This window comes from Grammomys surdaster, unplaced genomic scaffold (assembly GCF_004785775.1).
Source record: "Grammomys surdaster isolate TR1022 unplaced genomic scaffold, NIH_TR_1.0 125178, whole genome shotgun sequence".
Lineage (NCBI taxonomy): Eukaryota > Metazoa > Chordata > Mammalia > Rodentia > Muridae > Grammomys > Grammomys surdaster.
In genome coordinates, this window is record NW_021620070.1 from 862,859 (window position 1) to 882,704 (window position 19,846).

General features: G+C 39.3%; 1 protein-coding gene and 1 non-coding gene across 7 annotated transcripts in view; both read left to right on the forward strand.

The window, feature by feature from the left end:
• The window catches only part of Gab3 (GRB2 associated binding protein 3), a 127,481-nt gene that overhangs the window by 74,907 nt on the left and 32,728 nt on the right, over positions 1-19,846 (forward strand). For all 6 annotated transcript variants that reach the window (XR_003713728.1, XR_003713725.1, XR_003713726.1 and 3 more), the window contains exons 5-8: positions 1,430-1,485; positions 2,271-2,478; positions 4,861-4,942; positions 15,882-16,014. Coding sequence is in view for 2 of the 6 variants with exons in the window: in XM_028785256.1 (XP_028641089.1) it covers positions 1,430-1,485; positions 2,271-2,478; positions 4,861-4,942; positions 15,882-16,014 (479 nt within the window). In the remaining 4 variants the exon portion in view is untranslated. The remainder of the gene's footprint in view (positions 1-1,429; positions 1,486-2,270; positions 2,479-4,860; positions 4,943-15,881; positions 16,015-19,846) is intronic.
• Positions 17,226-17,332, forward strand: LOC114637122. Its single transcript, XR_003713730.1, has one exon. It is a non-coding gene; the product is annotated as a U6 spliceosomal RNA (small nuclear RNA).

Below are 19,846 nucleotides of genomic sequence, written 5' to 3' on the forward strand. Positions count from 1 at the left end.
AGAGAGAGAGAGAGAGAGAGAGAGAGAGAGAGAGAGAGAGAGAGAGATTGGTTATGTGCATATAAGTTCTAGTGCCTATAGAGGTCAGAGGCATTTGATCTCTTTGAAGCTGGAGATACAGGGACTTATGTGGTGTGGTACCTAATGTGGGTGTTGGGGACTGAATTCAGGTGCTTTACAAGAGCAAAATATGGTCTTAACCACTTCACCATTTTTCCAGAAACCACCTCCCCTTTAAATCATGAGTGGATATTGGATTTTGTTAAATGTTTTTTTCTGCATCTTTAGATATGATCATGTAATTTTGTTAGCCAATTTTGAGTATCACAAAAAGTTTATTTTGCAAAAGGTGTCTTATGAAAATGCACACAACCCAATTTTACACACGAGTTAAATAGTCTTTTGGGGGAAAGGCATGAACTTCTCTGTCAAATACTCATTGTCTAGACTCTTTCCAAGGCTTCTAACATGATGATACTGGTTCCTCATATCACCAGTGTTATTCTGCTGCCCACTAGTTGTCATCATTCACAACATTCATAAGGAGATCAAAGCCCCACAATATTCCTAGAATTTTATGTGGAATATTTTAATTTATTTTCAAATGTTGAACCAAGACTTCCGTAACTATTATAAATTCTACTTGATTGTATTATCTAATTACTTTAAAGCATCATAAAATCAAATTTATTAATATTTTTAGAACATTTGCCTTTATATTCATTAAATATCTTGGTTTATAGTTTCCTTAAAATACCTCTGGCTTTGTATTAGAGTAATTCTAGCCTTATTGACTGAGTTAAGTATTCAATATGCCTTATGGGCATTTCTTCTTTCAGTTTAACAACTATTCTAAATTTTATCTCATTTTCACATGCATATAACAAGTTCCCAATTCTAGATTAGTTCAAATACTCTGTCTTCTCCTGCCTATACCTGAGTCTTTGATTATTGTTGCAGAAAGATCACAGTCAGTGACTCATGGTAGTAGAGCTCAACTGGGCCCATAATACTATCCACAATGCTGCTAAATTTGTGTTTTCTTTACTTACCTCAATGGATATTTCGAACACTTTTTCCTGAGACCCACAGGTCTATCTCTACTATCTCCAAGCTCAGAACATTCTTTTAATAAATTTAGCAAACACTTGTTAATTACTTGCTGTATCTACTTCTCATTTATGAAGAGAATCAAAACCATCAGACAACTTAGATTTCTTTAGAATTTGAATTGAGTTTTCCATCTCTTGAGAAATGAGTTCTGACTTCCAGCTACATTTGATAGCAAGCTTTTTGTATGGAAATTGTATATTATCCTTCTCTGTTTCTCTGGAGCTATAGATACAGGCCCTGGGAGGATAGGGGCTTGGACTTTAGTTTCAATGGATATTGTCGTACAGCACTCACCACTCAAGCTTCTATCTTTCAGGTGATGTACAAAGCTGGTCCTTAAGACACCAAGATAAATGGCTCAGTTTAAATCTGGTATGTTTGGCTCTTGCGTTCCTTTAAGTTTCAATTTGATCAGAAAGAACCTGACCTGTATATGATGTTTCCTTTAATCTGAAATTCAGCACTCCGAATTTCTGAGAACTCTTCCAGTAAACCCCCAAAGATTTGAATTGATTTGGGAACTTTTGGATTTGATATTTCATAAGGACCCTTCAAAGCCAGTGAATTAAGCTTTTGCTTACTTGGGGTAGCTGTTAAAGCACCATATTATACTTGAAGCATGTATTGTTACTTTATCATTGCTGTGACAAAATATCTGATAGTAGCTGCAAAGGAAAGGGTTTATTTTACCTAATGGTTTACAAGAGAGGGCATGGCAAAGTTCATGGTAATGTAGGTTGCAGCTGGCACTCACCTAGATTTCTCTTTTTCTCCTTTTTATTCAGTTCAGGATTCCAGCCAGGAGTTTAGTGCTACCTACATTCAGAGTGGGACATCCCTTTTCAGTTAAACCTCTCTAGAAATGCCTTCAAAGATATGTTTCCAGCGAACTTGATAATCAGAATTAACTACCACAAAGAAATTCATTAATTGAAAACCTTTAGTATCCTAGTTTCAGATCTCAGAGAGATATCACCTATTCTCATATGATTTCAGAGGCAGAACTTTAATTAGATGCTTGTCCAGTTTTCTGGAGGAAATTCAGAGTTCCTTTGGGGTGATTTGGAACTGAAACTGTATCATAGCTGTATTACTTACTAGTATCAATTTGCATTTATGGTCTATAGCTTCCAACCTATATTTGTTCTGTCTTGCAGCCATGTAAGTTTTCACCGATGTATCCCACAGCTTCACCTAGTGCTGAAGATGGCTATGTGCCCATGAGCCCCAAAGGTACTGCTTCTGAACTTAAACACCACTACAGCCAGAACAACTACATTCCAATGAGCTCAAGCATGCTTCCTGAGTTACCTGCAGACTTGGAGCCACCCCCAGTGAACAGAAATCTCAAGCCCCAGAGAAAATGTAAGGCATTTGATTAAGACTGCTATGTTGAGTAGAGGGGCAAGCTACTTCCTTATAATTCTTAGAGAAAAATAAATGGGGAAGAATTAAGAGATTGGGGTATTTTTTTAAAAGATTAACTTATTTTATGCACATGAGTATACCGTAGCTGTCTTCAGACACAACAGAAATGGGCATTGGAACCCATTACAGATGGTTGTGAGCCACCATGTGGTTGCTGGGGATTGAACTCAGGACCTCTGGAAGAGCAGTTAGTGCTCTAAAACAATGAGCCATCTCTCCAGCCCTGAAGTATTTTTTTTTTAATTCCAAGATTGTTATGATAAAAAGACTCAGGAGACATAAAGACACTGTGGCTCTGCAAATGCAACCTGCAGAGGGCTTATTTTTGCCTACTTCCATAATGAAGTCACAGGAGTAAGTGATAAGAATCATAGTGGAAGCCATCAGATATCTCATTTAAATAACTCTAGAATGTATAGTACTGGCCTTCTGGAAGGCAGCCAACAATGAATGGTCTTTGACAATTTCTTAATGTCCTTCATACTCAAGTACAATGTATAATTTTTTACCACTTAGCAGAGTGGTGATAGTGGTGGGGACTTTTTGCCCTTCTGGTAGAAAAGGAGAAAGGGAAAAGATAGATCAAAGTGAACTCTTTTAAATTTATTTGAGATTCTTTTATGTATGTGGATACATTGCCTGCATTTATGTCTGTGTACCACATTCATTCGTTGTCCATGGAGGCCAAAAGTGTTCATCAAATTCCCTGGAACTGGAGTTACAGATTACTAAGTTGCCATGTAGGTGCTGGGAACAGAACCAGATCTTCTGGAAAAGCAGCAAGTGCTCTTAACCATTGAGCTATCTGTCCCTTAAAGTGAATTATTAACTTTATTCTTACCTACCTTCATTCACTTGCCCAATAGGCTACATGATTACCAGGAAACATTTGGTACAATGGCTATGATCCCTGACACACCATATGGTATTCTTCTGCCTCTCATTGCTCTTAGAAAAGCTGCCCCATTCTGGTGGCCATGCCCAAAGCCACTAACTGAGACCTTATTCAGGTCTAGTCAATGCCAGCTACACCTTTTTGGTTTGTAGGTCAACCACATGTGTAGAGTGTTAGCCATGAATGTAGTGGTGTGTTAGGCTGGATAGTACGCAGGAATGAAAATTGAGGAGGGTCTTTGGTCTGAGGAAGAGGATCATATATCAAAACTACCTGGAAGAAACAAGAAGCATTGCAAAGTCAGTACTAAATGTAACAGACTCTGTCTTGTGGAGTACAGAGGAAATAACTAGCTATTCTAGTCAGAAACAACATCAGACCATTTTAAACAAAGGATGGACTTAGGGATAAAGACTTGGTAAGTTATGTGAAAGGTCCAGCGGTAAGAACAGGTGAGCTGTGGGATGAATTTTGGAATTCATCTAGGGAAAAACAGGTGGTGAAGCGTGAAGACAGGTGATTGGTGTCATGCAACTAGGAGAGCCTTTCTCCCTAGGGACTTTATTCATGTGTTTCCCTCTCCCCAGCTCAGACAGTTGCCTAGACCAATGATACCTGAGAAAACAACTGGGCAGCAGGAAGATTTCTTGTCAGTATGTCTTTCAGCTTATGTAGTTTAGTGGAGGAAATAAACATCAAGACAGCCAAATATGCCACTGATGCAAGTACTAAGTACAGAGGCTGCTGCCTTGAGCAAGGCAAAAGGAAACCCTGCCATTTGGGATTATAGTCTAGACTTTGGTCAAATAATCACAGTTATTGTTTCATCATAAATCCTGGGTGGAGAACATGGATGATAAGCAAACAAAAGCATGAGGCTTGTGATGAGGGATCTGACACAGTCTAGAGGTCAGAGGCCACCTTAAGCAGGGGGCATTGAACTGAGATGTAACTGGGCAACAACATGAGGGAGAATATTTTAGGTGGGAGGACCAGTAGGTGGAGATAAGGAGAGTAGAACCTGGTGAACATCTCTGCCTCTCAAAAATGTAGTGTCTAGAATATATTGATCTTCCCAAGGCTACAAATTTCTGCTTATTTGGTTAATAATTGTGTTTCTAACTCTTGATTCATGACTGATAGACTGAGATTCCAATAACTGTATATTGACTAAATGTATGATTTCATTGTTTTTTACTTGTAGTGTGTCATAAGGCCACTTGTTCAATAGTTGTTCGTGTTACCAGGAAATCAGGCAAGAGTGGAATGTTGAAATTCTCACTCATCACTAGTAATTCCTGTTAGTACATCTGAATTTGACATGTAAAGAAAGTGGATTGTGAAAGCTTTTACAATCTTTAGACTCTCTGATTAAAGTTCCTAAGTGCTGCTATCCTTACTGAATACTGTGCACTGTTTTTTAGCACGGCCACCTCCCTTGGACCTGAGAAACCTTTCCACCATCCAAGAACACACATCTCTAACCAGGACTCACACTGTGCCTTGGTAAGCCTCAGACCTTAGATCTCTTGAGGTTGACGCTCATTTCATCTTGCTTAAGAGAGCCAAAGGAGGAGGATTTAGTCTTGTTATCAAGAGCTACAAGTGGTTTCTATATCAGGAAGGAAGGTGTGTGACTGAGTTTCTCTGGATTTTGAAGCCTAGAATTAAGAGCAGTGTTAGGAACTTCTTTCTCTTTCTGCTGTACCTGTTCTCTGCAGAACTCTTTTCTTTGTTGCATGATCTTGCTCTGTATTAGTCAGGGTTCTCTAAAGAAACAGACTGATAAAATGAACATATATAGATATTAAATGGGGTATATTAAATGACTTACAGGCTATGGTCTGAGTTAATTCAACAATGGCTGTCTCCCAGTGGGAAGGCCAAGAATCCAGTAGTTAGTCTACAATATTGGATGTCTCAACAGTCCTAATCTGTTACTGAAGTCTCAGGGAAATCCCAGAGGGATGTTGATCTTCAGTCTATATTGGGATCCCATGAAAGTAGGTTCTAATGCCAGTGAAGAAATGCCTCAGGAATAAAATGGATGAACTTGTCAGTGAGAAGGAAGGCAAGCAAGCAAAAAGCAAAAGCTTTCATCTTCCACATCCATTTATGTGAGCTATTGTCAGAAGGTATTGTCCAGATTTAGGGAGGGTCTTCCCACCTCAATGATCCAATAGAGAAAATGTCTCACAGGTGTGCCCAGCTGCTTTGGTTTTAGTTGCTTCCAGATGTAGTCATGTTGACAACAAAGATTATCACATACACTAAGCTTGTTTACATGCTTCAATTCCAGCATCAACAAGGATAGACTCTTTTGATGCAAATGCAGAGATTTAAGGGAGACAAGATTATGAATTCTGTCAAATTGGAATCATCCATGGCACAGAGTGCACAGACAGCACTACTAACTGGGGTTCCAGAAGCTCATCTTAATGAATCATATCTGAGAAAAGATTTTTCAGAGAGTGATATTGTTTATAAGCTGGATAGACAAACCTTAACCATCTGTGCCTGCTAATCTTACCTTCTAGAGGGTGCATTTTCTGAATCTCAGGATAGCCCAGGAGTTTCCTGGCAAACAATAAATGCCACAGGACATGGAACATTTTTTGAGATAGGGACTGGTTGGCCTGGAACTCACTATGTAGACTAGGAAGGCCTTGAACTCATAGAAACCTACCTGTCCCTTTGTACAAAGTTCTGGGATTAAATAAAGGTAAAAGCATATACGACCCTATTCATGTGGGAATGCTAACATTGTAAAGAATTCTTTTTTAATTGGATATTTTATTCATTTACATTTCAAATCTTAGCCCATTTCCTTGTTTACCCTCTAGAAACCCCCTATCTCATCCTCCCTCCCCCTATCTCACCTGCCTCCCTGCCCTGGCATTCCCCTACAATGGGGCATCAAGCCTTCACAGGACCATGGGCCACTCCTCCCATTAATGTCCAACAAGGCTATCCTCTGCTACATATTCGGCTGGAGCCATGGGTCTCTCCATGTATATTCGTTGGTTGGTGGTTTATTTCCTGGGAGCTCTGGGGAATCTGGTTGGTTGATGTTGTTCTTCCTATGGGGTTGTAAACCCTTTTAGCTCCTTCAGTCCTTTCTCTAACTCCTTCATTGGGGATCCTGTGCTCAGTCCAATGGTTGGCTGTGAGCATTCACCTCTGTATTTGTGAGGCTCTGGCAGACCTCAAGAGACAGCTATATCAGGCTCCTGTCAGCAAGCACTTCTTGATATCCATCATAGTGTCTGGGTTTGGTGTCTGTATGTGGGATAGAGCCCTAGGTCGGGCAGTCTCTGGATGGCTTTTCCTTCAGTCTCTGCTCCACAATTTGTGTCCATCTTTACTTCCTTGAGTATTTTGTTCCCCCTTCTAAGAAGGAATGAAGTATCCATACTTTGGTCTTCCTTCTTCTTGAGCTTCATGTGGTCTGTGAATTGTATCTGGGGTATTCTGAGCTTTTGGGCTAATATTCACTTATCAATGAGTGCATACCATGAGTGTTCTTTTGTGACTGGGTTACCTCACTCAGGATGATATTTTCTAATTCCATTCATTTGTATAAGAATTTCACAAAGTCACAGTTTTTAATTGCTGAGTATACTACATTGTGTAAATGTACCATATTTACTGTATCCATTCCTCTTTTGAAGGACATCTGGGTTCTTTCTAGCTTCTGGCTATTATAAATAAGGCTGCTATGAACATAGTGGAGCATATGTCCTTGTTATATGTTGGAACATCTTCTGGGTATATGCAAAGGAATGGTATAGCTGGGTCCTCAGGTAGTACTATTTCCAATTTTTTGAGAAACTACCAGACTGATTTCCACAGTGGTTGTACCAGTTTGTAATCCTACCAACAATGGAGGAGTGTTCCTCTTTCTCCACATCCTCACCAGCATCTGCTGTCACCTGAGTTTTTGATCTTAGCCATTCTGACTGTGTGAGGTGGAATCTCAGGGTTGTTTTGATTTGAATTTCCCTGATGACTAAGAATGTAGAACATTTCTTTAGGTGCTTCTTGGCCATTTGACTTTCCTCAGTTGAGAATTCGTTTTTTAGCTCTGTACCCCATTTTTATTTTATTTCATTGTTTTATGTTTTTATTGTATGCTTTATTTACATTTCATATGTTATCCCCTTACCCCATTCCCCCTTCACACCCAGGATCCCCCCTCCCATCACCCCTCCTCCTGCTTCTATGAGGATATGTCCCTACCTACCCCCTCATTCCCACCTCCCCACCCTCAAATTCCCACCCCCTGGGGCGTCCGGCCTTCATGAGACCAAGGATCTTGTAAGAGTAAAAATTAAAACAGCTCAGCAGAGACCACAAACAACTTGGCAAAGACCGCAGGACGGCTTGCTGAGCTTGCTGAGAATAGCCATAACAAAAATATCAAGCCCCTCTAGGGACGAGATGACCAAAAATGTAGAAACAACCAAAGACATATCTTGACCAGTCTAAACATGCCCAAGTGAGTAATGGGCCACCTGGTGTTTATCCTAGAAGGTCTGAGGCTTCATGGTCAAAAATAGTGGGCCATCCAGCCTGTCAAAATGATTGCTTACGCAAAGTGCTGATGTTTGAAATATCCAATTATATGTAACGGCGCCAGAATTTCCTGCTTTTACCTTCCCCCTTGTGTCCCTTCTTGGGGTCTTCATCGAAATTCTCTCCCCTGTGTGGGATGAGTTTCGATCCAAGGGCCCTTGTTAGTAAACTGTCTTTTGCTATTTTGCATCAAGTCAGTCTCTCGTGTCTCCTTGGGTGCGTGCTGATCGGGACTTGAGTTGGGGGTCCTTTTCGTGGGTCCTTACAATCTCTTCTCGCACCTATGCCCAACAGGGCCCTCCACTCTTACCTATACAGCTGAAGCCATGGATCCCTCCCTAAGTGCTCCCAGGCTGGTGGTTTAGACCCTGGGAGCTCTGGTTGGTTGGTATTGTTGCTCTCCTCATGGGGCCACAAAACCTTTCAGCTCCAATGGTCTTCACTCTAACTCCTCCATTGGGAACCCCATGATCAGTGCAATGGTTAGCTGTAAGCATCCACCTCTGAATATGTGAAACTCTGGTTGACCTCTGAGGAGACATCCATATCAGGCTCTTATCAGCATGCACTTCCTGACTTCCACATCAGCATCTACCTTTGGTGACTGCACATGGGATGGATACTCAGGTGGAATGGTTTTCAGATGGCCCCTCCTTCAGTTTCTGCCCTGAACTTTGTCTCCATATTTGCTCCCTTGAGTATTTTGTTGCTCCTTCTAAGAAGGACCGAAGCATCCCCTCTTGGTCTTCATTCTTCATGAGCTTCATGTGATCTGTGAGTTAAATCTTGGCTATTTCAAGATTCTGGCTAATATCCAATAATCAGTGAGTGAATACCATGTGTGTTGTTTTGTGATTGGGTTACCTCACTCAGGATGATATTTTCTAGTTCCATCCATTTACCTAAGAATTTCTTGAATTCATTGTTTTTAATAGCTGAGTAATACTCCATTGTGTAAATGTACCACATTTTTTGTATCCATTCCTCAGTTGAAAAACAACTGGGTTCTTTCCAGCTTCTGGCTATTATAAATAAGGCTGCTATGAACATAGTGGAGCATATGTCCTTGTTATATGTTAGAGCAACTTCTGGGTATATGCCCAGGAGTGGTATAGCTGGATCCTCGGGTAATGCTATGTCCAATTTTCTGAGGAACCGCCACACTGATTTCCAAAGTGGTTGCACCATCTTGCAGTCCCACCAACAATGGAGGAGTGTTCCTCTTTCTCCATACCCTCTCCAGCATCTACTATCACCTGAGTTTTTAATCTTAGCCATTCTGACTGGTGTGAGATGGAATCTCAGGGTCGTTTTGATTTGCATTTCCCCCATGACTAAGGATGCTGAACATTTCTTTAGGTGCTTCTTGGCTGTTCGAGTTTCCTCAGTTGAGACTATTTTGTTAAGCTCTATACCCCATTTTTTAATAGGGTTATTTGGTTGTCTAGAGTCTAATTTCTTGAGTTATTTGTATATATTGGATATTAGCACTCTATCAGATGTAGGATTGGTAAAGATCTTTTCCCAATTTGTTGGTTGTCGTTTTGTCCTATTGACAGTGTCCTTTGCCTTACAGAAACTTTACAATTTTATGAAGTCCCATTTGTCAATTCTTGATCTTAGAGCATATGCCATTGGTGTTCTGTTCAGGAACTTTTCCCCTGTGCCCAAGTATTCGAGGGTCTTCCCCACCTTCTCTTCTATTAGTTTCAGTGTATCTGGTTTTATGTGGAGGTCCTTTATCCACTTAGACTTGAGCTTTGTACATGGAGATAAGAATGGATCAATTTTCATTCTTCTACATGTTGACCTCCAGTTGAACCAGCACCATTTGTTGAAAATGCTGTCCTTTTTCCACTGGACAGTTTTAGCTCCTTTGTCAAAGATCAAGTGACCATAGGAGTGTGTGTTCATTTCTGGGTCTTCAATTCTATTCCATTGATCTTCCTGCCTGTCTCTGTACCAATACCAGGTAGTTTTTATCACTATTGCTCTGTAGTACAGCTTGATGTCAGGAATGGTGATTCCTCCAGAAGTTCTTTTATTGTTGAGAATAGTTTTTGCTATCCTGGGTTTTTTGTTATTCCATATGAATTTGAGAATTTCCTTTTCTAACTCTGTGAAGAATTGAGTTGGGATTTTAATGGGGATTGCATTGAATCTGTAGATTGCTTTTGGCAAGATGGCCATTTTTATTATATTAATCCTGCCAATCCATGAGCATGGGAGATCTTTCCATCTTCTGAGAACTTCTTCAATTTCTTTCTTCAGGGACTTGAAGTTCTTGTCGTACAGGTCTTTCACTTGCTTGGTTAGATTCACACCAAGGTATTTCATATTATTTGCAACTATTGTGAAGGGTGTCATTTCCCTAATTTCTTTTTCAGTCTGTTTATCTTTCATGTAGAGGAAGGCTACTGATTTGGTTGAGTTGATTTTATAACCAGCCACTTTGCTGAAGTTGTTTTTCAGGTTTAGGAGTTCTCTGGTGGAAGTTTGGGGGTCACTTAAGTATACTATCATATCATCTGCAAATAGCGATATTTTGACTTCTTCCTTTCCTATTTGTATCCCTTTGACTTCTTTTTGTTGTCTAATTGCTCTGGCTAGGACTTCCAGTACTATATTGAATAGGTAGGGGGAGAGTGGGCATCCTTGTCTAGTCCCTGATCTTAGTGGGATTGCTTCAAGTTTCTCTCCATTTAGCTTGATGTTGGCTACTGGTTTGCTGTAAATTGCTTTTACTATGTTTAGGTATGGGCCTTGAATTCCTGATCTTTCCAAGACTTTTATCATGAAGGGATGTTGAATTTTGTCAAATGCTTTCTCAGCATCTAGTGAGATGATCATGTGGTTTTTTTCTTTGAGTTTGTTTATATAGTGGATTACATTGATGGATTTCCGAATATTGAACCATCCCTGCATTCCTGGGATAAAACCTACTTGATCATGATGGATGATTGTTTTGATGTGTTCTTGGATTCGGTTTGCTAGAATTTTATTGAGTATTTTTGCATCGATGTTCATAAGGGAGATTGGTCTGGAGTTCTCTTTCTTTGTTGGGTCTTTGTGGGGTTTGGGTATGAGTGTAATTGTAGCTTCATAGAACGAATTGGGTAGTGTTCCTTCTGTTTCTATTTTGTGGAATAGTTTGAAGAGAATTGGTATTAGGTCTTCCTTGAAGGTCTGATAAAATTCAGCACTAAAACCATCTAGTCCTGGGCTTTTTTTTAGTGGGGAGACTTTTAATGACTGCTGCTATTTCCCTAGGGGTTATGGGACTATTTAGATGGTTTATCTGCTCCTGGTTTAACTTTGGAACCTGGTATCTGTCTAGGAAATTGTCCATTTCTTCCAGGTTTTCCAGTTTTGTTGAGTATAGGCCTTTGTAGTAGGATCTGATGATTTTTTAAATTTCTTCAGTTTCTGTTGTTATGTCTCCCTTTTCAGTTCTGATTTTATTAATTTGGATACTGTCTCTGTGCCCTCTGGTTAATCTGGCTAATGGTTTATCTATCTTATTGATTTTCTCAAAGAACCAACTCCTGGTTTTATTGATATTTTGTATTGTTCTTTCTGTTTCTATTTGGTTGATTTCAGCCCTGAGTTTGATTATTTCCTGCCTTCTACTCCTCCTGGGTGTATTTGCTTCTTTTTGTTCTAGAGCTTTTAGTTGTGCAGTCAACTTGTTAGTGTGTGCTCTTTCCAGTTTCTTTTTGTAGGCACTTAGAGCTATGAGTTTTCCTCTTAGCACTGCCTTCATGGAGTCCCACAAGTTTTGGTATGATGTGTCCTCATTTTCATTGAATTCTAAAAAGTCTTTAATTTCTTTCTTTATTTCTTCCTTGAGCAAGTCATCATTGAGTAGAGAGTTGTTCAGTTTCCATGTGCACATGGGTTTTCCATTGGTTTTGTCATTATTAAAGACTAGTCTTATTCTGTGGTGATCTGATAAGATGCAAGGGATTATTTCAATCCTTTTGTATCTGTAGAGGCCTGCTTTGTGACCAATTATATGGTCTATTTTGGAGAAGGTACCATGAGGTGCTGAGAAAAGGGTATATTCTTTTGTTTTAGGATGAAATGTTCTATAGATGTCTGTTAAGTCCATTTGGTTCATAACTTCTGTTAATGTCAAAGTGTCTCGGTTTAGTTTCTGTTTCCATGATCTGTCCATTGCTGAGAGTGGGGTGTTGAAATCCCCCACTATTATTGTACGAGGTGTAATGTGTGTTTTGAGCTTTAGTAAAGTTTCTTTTATGTATGTAGGTGCCCTTGCATTTGGAGCATAGATGTTCAGAATTGAGAGTTCACCTTGGTAGATTTTTCCTTTGATGAGTATGAAGTGTCCTTCCTTATCTTTTTTGATTAATTTTGGATGAAAGTTGATTTTATTTGATATTAGAATGGCTACTCCAGCTTGTTTCTTGGGACCATTGGCTTGGAAAATTGTTTTCCACCCTTTTATTCTGAGGTAGTGTCTGTCTTTGTCACTGAGGTGCGTTTCTTGTATGCAGCAAAATTCTGGGTCCTGTTTGTGTATCCAGTCTGATATTCTGCATCTTTTTATTGGAGAATTGAGTCCATTGATGTTAAAAGATATTAAGAAAAATTATTGTGGCTTCCTGTTATTTTTGTTATTAGAAGCAGAATTATATTTTTGTAGCTATCTTCTTTTGGGTTGTTTGAAGATTACTTCCTTGCTTTTTCTAGGTTGTAGTTTCCCTCCTTGTGTTGGTGTTTTCGACCAATTATCCTTTGAAGTGCTGGGTTTGTGGGAAGATATTGTGCAAATTTGTTTTTTTTTTTCATGGAATATCTTGGTTTTACCATCTATAGTGATTGAGAGTTTTGCTGGGTATAATAGTCTGGGCTGGCATTTGTGTTCTCTTAGGGTCTGTATGATGTCAGTCCAGGCTCTTCTGGCTTTTGTAGTCTCTGGCGAGAAGTCTGGTGTAATTCTGATAGGTCTGCCTTTATATGTTACTTGACCTTTTTCCCTTACTGCTTTTAGTATTTTTTCTTTGTTTTGTGCATCTGATGTTTTGATTATTATGTGACGGGAGGTATTTCTTTTCTGGTCTAGTCTATTAGATGTTCTGTTGGCTTCTTGTATGTTTATGGGCATCTTGTTCTTTTTTTTTTTTTAAAAGATTTATTTATTTTATTTATAAGTACACTGTAGCTGTCTTCAGACACACCAGAAGAGGGCATTAAATCTCATTATGGGTGGTTGTGAACCACCATGTGGTTGCTGGGATTTGAACTCAGGACCTCTAGAAGAGCAGTCAGTGCTCTTAACCACTGAGCCATCTCTCCAGCCCGGGCATCTTGTTCTTTAGGTTAGGGAAGTTTTCCTCAATAATTTTGTTGAACATATTTACTTTAAGTTTGGAATCTTCATTCTCATCTATGCCTATTATTTTTAGGTTTGGTCTTCTCATTGTGTCCTGGATTTCCTGGATGTTTTTGGTTAGGAGCGTTTTTGCATTTTGCATTTTCTTTGACAGTTGTGTCAATGTTTTCCATGGTATCTTTTGCACATGAGATTCTCTCTTCTATCTCTTGTATTCAGTTGGTAATGCAGGTGTCTATGACTCCTGTTCTCTTTCTTAGGTTTTCTATCTCCATGGTTGTCTCCCTTTGAGATTTCTTTATTGTTTCTATTTCCATTTTCAGATCCTGGATGGTTTTGTTTAATTCCTTCTTTGTGTTTTCTTGTAGTTCTTTAAGGGATTTCTGTGATTCCTCTTTAAGGGCTTCTACCTGTTTACTTGTGCTCTCCTATACTTCTTTAAGGGAGTTACTTATGTCCTTCTTAAAATCCTCTGTCATCATCATGAGAAGTGATTTTAATTCTGAATCCTGCTTTTCCGGTGTGATGGGGTGTCCAGGTCTTGCTATGGTGGGAGAACTGGGTTCTGATGATGCCAAGTAACTTTGGTTTCTGTTGCTTATGTTCTTGCACTTGCCTTTCACCATCTGGTTAACTCTAGTGTTACCTGCACTCATTGTGTCTGATTGGAGTCTGTTTTTCCAGTTATCTTGCTTGTGTCAGAACTCCTCACAATCCAGATATCTCTGTGGTCTTGTGATCCTAAGCTCCTGGGTGGAAGAACTCCTGGTTCTCAGGCCACCTCTGTGATCCAGAAATCATGCTGCTCTGAGTGCAGTGGTTCCTCTAGGATGACTCAGGATATGGTGTCTCCACAAGAGCAGATCAGATAGGTGTCTGCTGCTCTGAGTGCAGTGGCTTCTCTAGGATGGCTCAGGATTCAGCATCTCCGCAGGAGCAGATCAGCTATGTGTCTGTCCCAGCCAAAAAGACCAGGTGGGGGTAGAAGGGAAGTGGTATTCCAGAGGGGCGGAGTTTGGGTGGCTGATGGGTCCTGAGCGCCCCTGGCTCCCAGTTGTAACTCTAGAGTGTTGGGAGTGGGACGGGGTTCGTACCCGCTGCTTAGTGCAGTAGCTCCTCTAGGATGGTTCAGGATTCAGTATCTCCACAGGAGCAGACCAGCTATGTGTCTGCCCCAGCCAAAAGGCTGCACCTTATTTTTAAAATAGGGTTATTTGGTTCTCTGGAGTCTAACTTTTGAGTTCTTGGTATATATTGGATATTAGCCCTCTATTCGATGTAGGGTTGGTAAAGATCTTATCCCAATGGGTTGGTTGCCTTTTTGTCCTATTGACAGTGTCCTTTGCCTTACAGAAGCTTTACAATTTTATGAGGTCCTATTTGTTAATTGTTGATCTTAGAGCATAAGCAATTGGTGTTCTGTTCAGGAAACTTCCCCCTGTGCCCATGTGTTCGAGGCTCTTCCCCACTTTCTTTTCTATTAGTTTCAGTATATCTGGTTTTATGTCCACCCCCCTCCCCCCCTTGCCCCCGCCCCCCCCCCCGGGGGGGGGGGCGTTGTTTTGTTTTGTTTTGCTTTTTGTTTTTTCAACACAGGGTTTCTCTGTGTAGTCCCGGCTGTCCTGGAACCCACTCTGTAGACCAGGCTGGCCTCTAACTCATAAATCCACCTGTCTCCCAAGTGCTGGGATTAAAAGCATGCACCACCACTGCTAGGTGGACTTGAGCTTTTTACAAGGAGATAAGAGTGGATCGATTTGCATTCTTCTACATGCTGACCTCCAATTGAACTAGAACCATTCGTAAAAATGCTGTCTTTTTCCACTGGATGGTTTTAGCTCCTTTGTCAAAGATCAAGTGACCAAAGGTGTGTGAGTTCATTTCTGGATCTTCAGTTCTATTCCATTAATCTACCTGCCTGTCTCTGTACCAATACCATGGAATTTTTATCACTATTTCTCTGTAGTACAGCTTGAAAGCAGAGATGGTGATGAGAGCTTTATTTCCAGGTCCAACTGCAGAGACACTTAGCCTGATCCTCTGACTTAGGAGGAAGTGGGAGATTAATATACTGTTTCTTCTTGTCTTGTGAGATGATTGAGTAAACTTTCTTATTTCTCCTGTCTAGTTTGGAAACAAAAAGACCCCAAGGAAATGGGGAGGGAGGGTTTTTTGTTGTTTGGTGCATTGATTAGATTTTGCTTTGGAGTATTTCCTAATTCTGACAGCTACCTTTATTATTTTGGGGCATTTTTATTAATTTGTTATCATTTGCTAAATAAATGCATTTGTTTGTGTTGCATGGAGGGCTTAGGAAAAATCAATTAGGAAGCATTTGCTCCAGAGTGGGACAGGGCTGCTGGGAAGTGTCTTCTTCAAGAATTGTCTGGGCCAAAAGGAAATTGTGTCTGGAAGAAGAGGGCTCAACCCCCACAGGGCTGTGTCTGTTCCTGGCTATGTTTCAAAGCAGCTGTAAGACATTACATTGACCTCATCTGCATTCTTTGATCTTAGCAATCAAACAAGCTTTCTCACTCCACAAAGAAATTTTATTAATTCTGCAAGATTTTTTGCCACTACTTCCAAAGAAGAAGAAGAAGGAGAAGGAGAAGGAGAAGAAGAAGAGGAAAACAGCTACATCCAAATGGTAATCTTGTGGGTCTTAAGTGTGTGTGTTAGTTTGTGTGTGTATGTGTGTGTTCTTTTTCTTCTCCAAATCTATAATCTTCAGAGTTCATTACAATGAACACACATATCTCCAAAAGTCTGTGTGCAGTCATAAAGCATGGCTGATTATAAAACTGGGTCACCATTGTTTTTTTTTTTTTTTAGATTGGGAGAAAATCAATTTGAAGCTAATTTCCTCCTTTCCTTTTCTTTTTTAATGTGTATTTTAAGTGTATGCATGTACATTGTGTGTTCATGTATATAGTATAAGATGTGTACATATTGATGCATGTGCACATCTGTATGCACATGTGTGTGAGGGCCCAGGGTTGACAGCAGGAGTGTTCCACTACCTTAATTCATCTTCTCTTTCTGTCTCTCTGTCTCTCTCTGTCTATCTCTCTCTGTCTGTCTGTCTCTCTCCTTTAAGTTAATTTTATTATTTGGTAGGCTACCTGACTAGAGACTTTCAGGGATTCATCTATCTTCTTCTCCCCAGCAAGTACCTGAATTACAGATGTATGTAATTATGCCTAGCTTTTATGTGGATTCTGGAGATCTGAACTCAGACCCTAACATTTGAGTGCAAAGCACTTTATCTTCTGAGCTACTCCTCAGCAACCTTGATGAGTGGTTGCCTTTCTTATGGTACTCAGCTCTTTATACCAGTTAAAGTCCACAATATTTCAGAAGAACCCAAGACTAAAGGTTATGTTATGGAAAATAGAAATGGTAGCCAATTCTTTGTTCAAAAACTGTGTTGTTCTGTTTGATTCCACTGGGTTTGTAATTAATTTTCTAAATGTTCAAAGTCCAAGCTGTGAAAATACATTTATTAGAGACTTTATTTGATAAAAATATCTACCTCTGAACTTTCTGGACATTTATGTTTTAGGATCTTTCTGTAGACTTGAGTGGGTAGAGATATAACATCTTTGTGCTTTGATAAGATATTCACAGTTCAAAAGTGCTAATATTGGTGCAATTAGGGAGCCCATTAGCCAGAACTATGCCTCTTCACAACACAGAAACAGGGAGTTCCAGAGAGAACTTCAGTATGAACATTAGATTTTTAAAAGAGATGGTATTCAAGACACTGACAATATGCTCTTGAAAAGATAATCTTATCCCATGCAAGAGAATACAAGTCAATTAAAACACATTGTATCCATTATGAAAATTTAAAAGAATATATTAAAATAAGCACCACATATACTAAAATTGGAATGATACAGAGAAGATTAGCATGGCCCCTGAGCAAGGATGACACACAAATTTGTGAAGTGTCCCATATTCCTATTCAATGATAACTTGGTCAAGGAAGAAATAAAGAAATAAATTAAAAACTTTTTAGAATTTAATGAAAATGAAGGCACAACATACCCAAACTTATGGGGCACAATGAAAGCAGTGCTAAGAGGAAAACTCATAGCTCTGACTGCCTCCAAAAAGAAACTGGAGAGAGCATACACTACCAGCTTAACAGCACATCTGAAAGCTCTAGAACAAAAAGAAGCAAATACACTCAAGAGGAGTAGATGGCAGGAAATAATCAAACTCAAGGCTGAAATCAACTAAGTAAAGAGAACTATACAAAGAATCAACAAAACCAGGAGCTGATTCTTTGAGAAAATCAACAAGATAGACAAACCCTTAGCCAGACAAACCAGAAGGCATAGAGACAGTACCCAAATTAACAAAATCAGAAATGAAAAGGGAGACATAACTACAGAAACTGAAGACATTCAAAAATTATGAGATCCTACTGCAAAAGCCTATACTCAACAAAAGTGGAAAATATGATGAAATGGACAATTTTCTAGACAAATACCAGGTGCCAAAGTTTAATCAGGATCAGATAAACCATCTAAACAGTCCCATAACCCCTAAGAAAATAGCAGCAGTTATTAAAAATCTCCCAACTAAAAAATCCCCAGGACCAGATAGTTTTAGTACAGAATTCTATGAGCCCTTCATAGAAGACCTAATACCAATTCTCTTCAAAGTATTCCACAAAATAGAAACAGAAGGAACACTACCTAATTTGTTCTAGGAAGCCACAACTATGCTGACACCTAAACCACACAAAGACCCAACAAAGAAAGAGGACTTCAGATGAATTTCCCTCATGAATATCAATGCAAAAGTACTCAATAAAATTCTCACAAACTGAATCCAAGAACACATCAAAGCAATCATCCATCATGATCAAGTAGGTTTTATCCCAGGAATGCAGGGATGGTTCAATATTCGGAAATCCATCAACGTAAACTACTATATAAACAAACTTAAAGAAAAAAACCATATGATCATCTCACTAGATGCTGAGAAACTATTTGACAAAATTCAACATCCCTTCATGGTAAAAGTCTTGGAAAGATCAGGAATTCAAGGTCCCCACCTAAACATAGTAAAAGCAATATACAACAAACCAATAGACAACATTAAACTAAATGGAGAGAAACTCGAAGCAATCCCACTAAAATCAGGGAATAAAAAAAGCTGCCTACTCTCTCCCTATCTATTCAATATAATACTCAAAGTTCTTGCCAGAGCAATTAGACAACAAAAGGAGGTCAAAGGGATACACATTGGAAAGGAAGAAGTCATCACTATTTGCAGATGATGTGATAGTATACTTAAGTGACCCCCAAGCTTCCACCAGAGAACTCCTAAACCTGATAAACAATTTCAGCAAAGTGGCTGGATATAAAATTAACTCAAACAAATCAGTAACCTTCCTCTACTCAAAGTGTAAACAGGCTGAGAAAGAAATTAAGGAAACGATACCCTTCAAAATAGTCACAAATAATATAAAATATCTTGATGTGACTCTAACCAAGCAAATGAAAGATCTGTATGAAAAGATTTGATGAAAGTAAGTCTCTGATAAAAGAAATCGAAGAAGTTCTCAGAAGATGGAAAGATCTCCCATGCTCATGGATTGACAGGATTAATATAGTAAAAATGGCCATTTTGCCGAAAGCAATCAATCTACAGATTCAGTGCAATCCCCATCAAAATTCCCACTCAATTCTTCATAGAGTTAGAGAAAACAATTTGCAAATTCATTTGGAATAACCAAAAACCCAGGATAGTGAAAACTATTCTCAACAACACAAGAACTTCTGGGGGAAATCACCATCCCTGACCTCAAGCTTTATTACAGAGCAATAGTGATAAAAAAACTGCATGGTATTGGTACAGAGACAGGCTGGTAGATAAATGGAATAGAATTAAAGATCCAGAAATGAACTCACATAACTTTGGTCACTTGATCTTTGACAAAGGAGCTGAAACCATTCAGTGGAAAAAAGACAGCATTTTCAACAAATGGTGATGGTTCATCTGGAGGTCAGCATGTAGAAGAATGCAAATTGATCCATATTTATCTCCGTGTACAAAGCTCAAGTCCAAGTGGATAAAGGACCTTCCCATAAAGCCAGATACACTGAATCTAACAGAAGAGAAAGTGGAGAAGAGCCTCGAACACATGGGCACAGGGGGAAATTTCCTGAACAGAACACCAATTGCTTATGCTCTAAAATCAACAATGGGACCTCATAAAATTGCAAAGCTTCTGTAAGGACAAAACAGCAACCAACCCATTGGGGCAAGATCTTTACTAATCCTACATCCAATAGAAGGCTAATATCCAATATATACCAAGAACTCAAGAAGTTAGACCCCAGAGAATCAAATAACCCTATTAAAAATGAGGTGCAGAGCTAAAAAACGAATTCTCAACTGAGGAAAGTCAAATGACCAAGAAGCACCTAAAGAAATGTTCTACATTCTTAGTCATCAGGGAA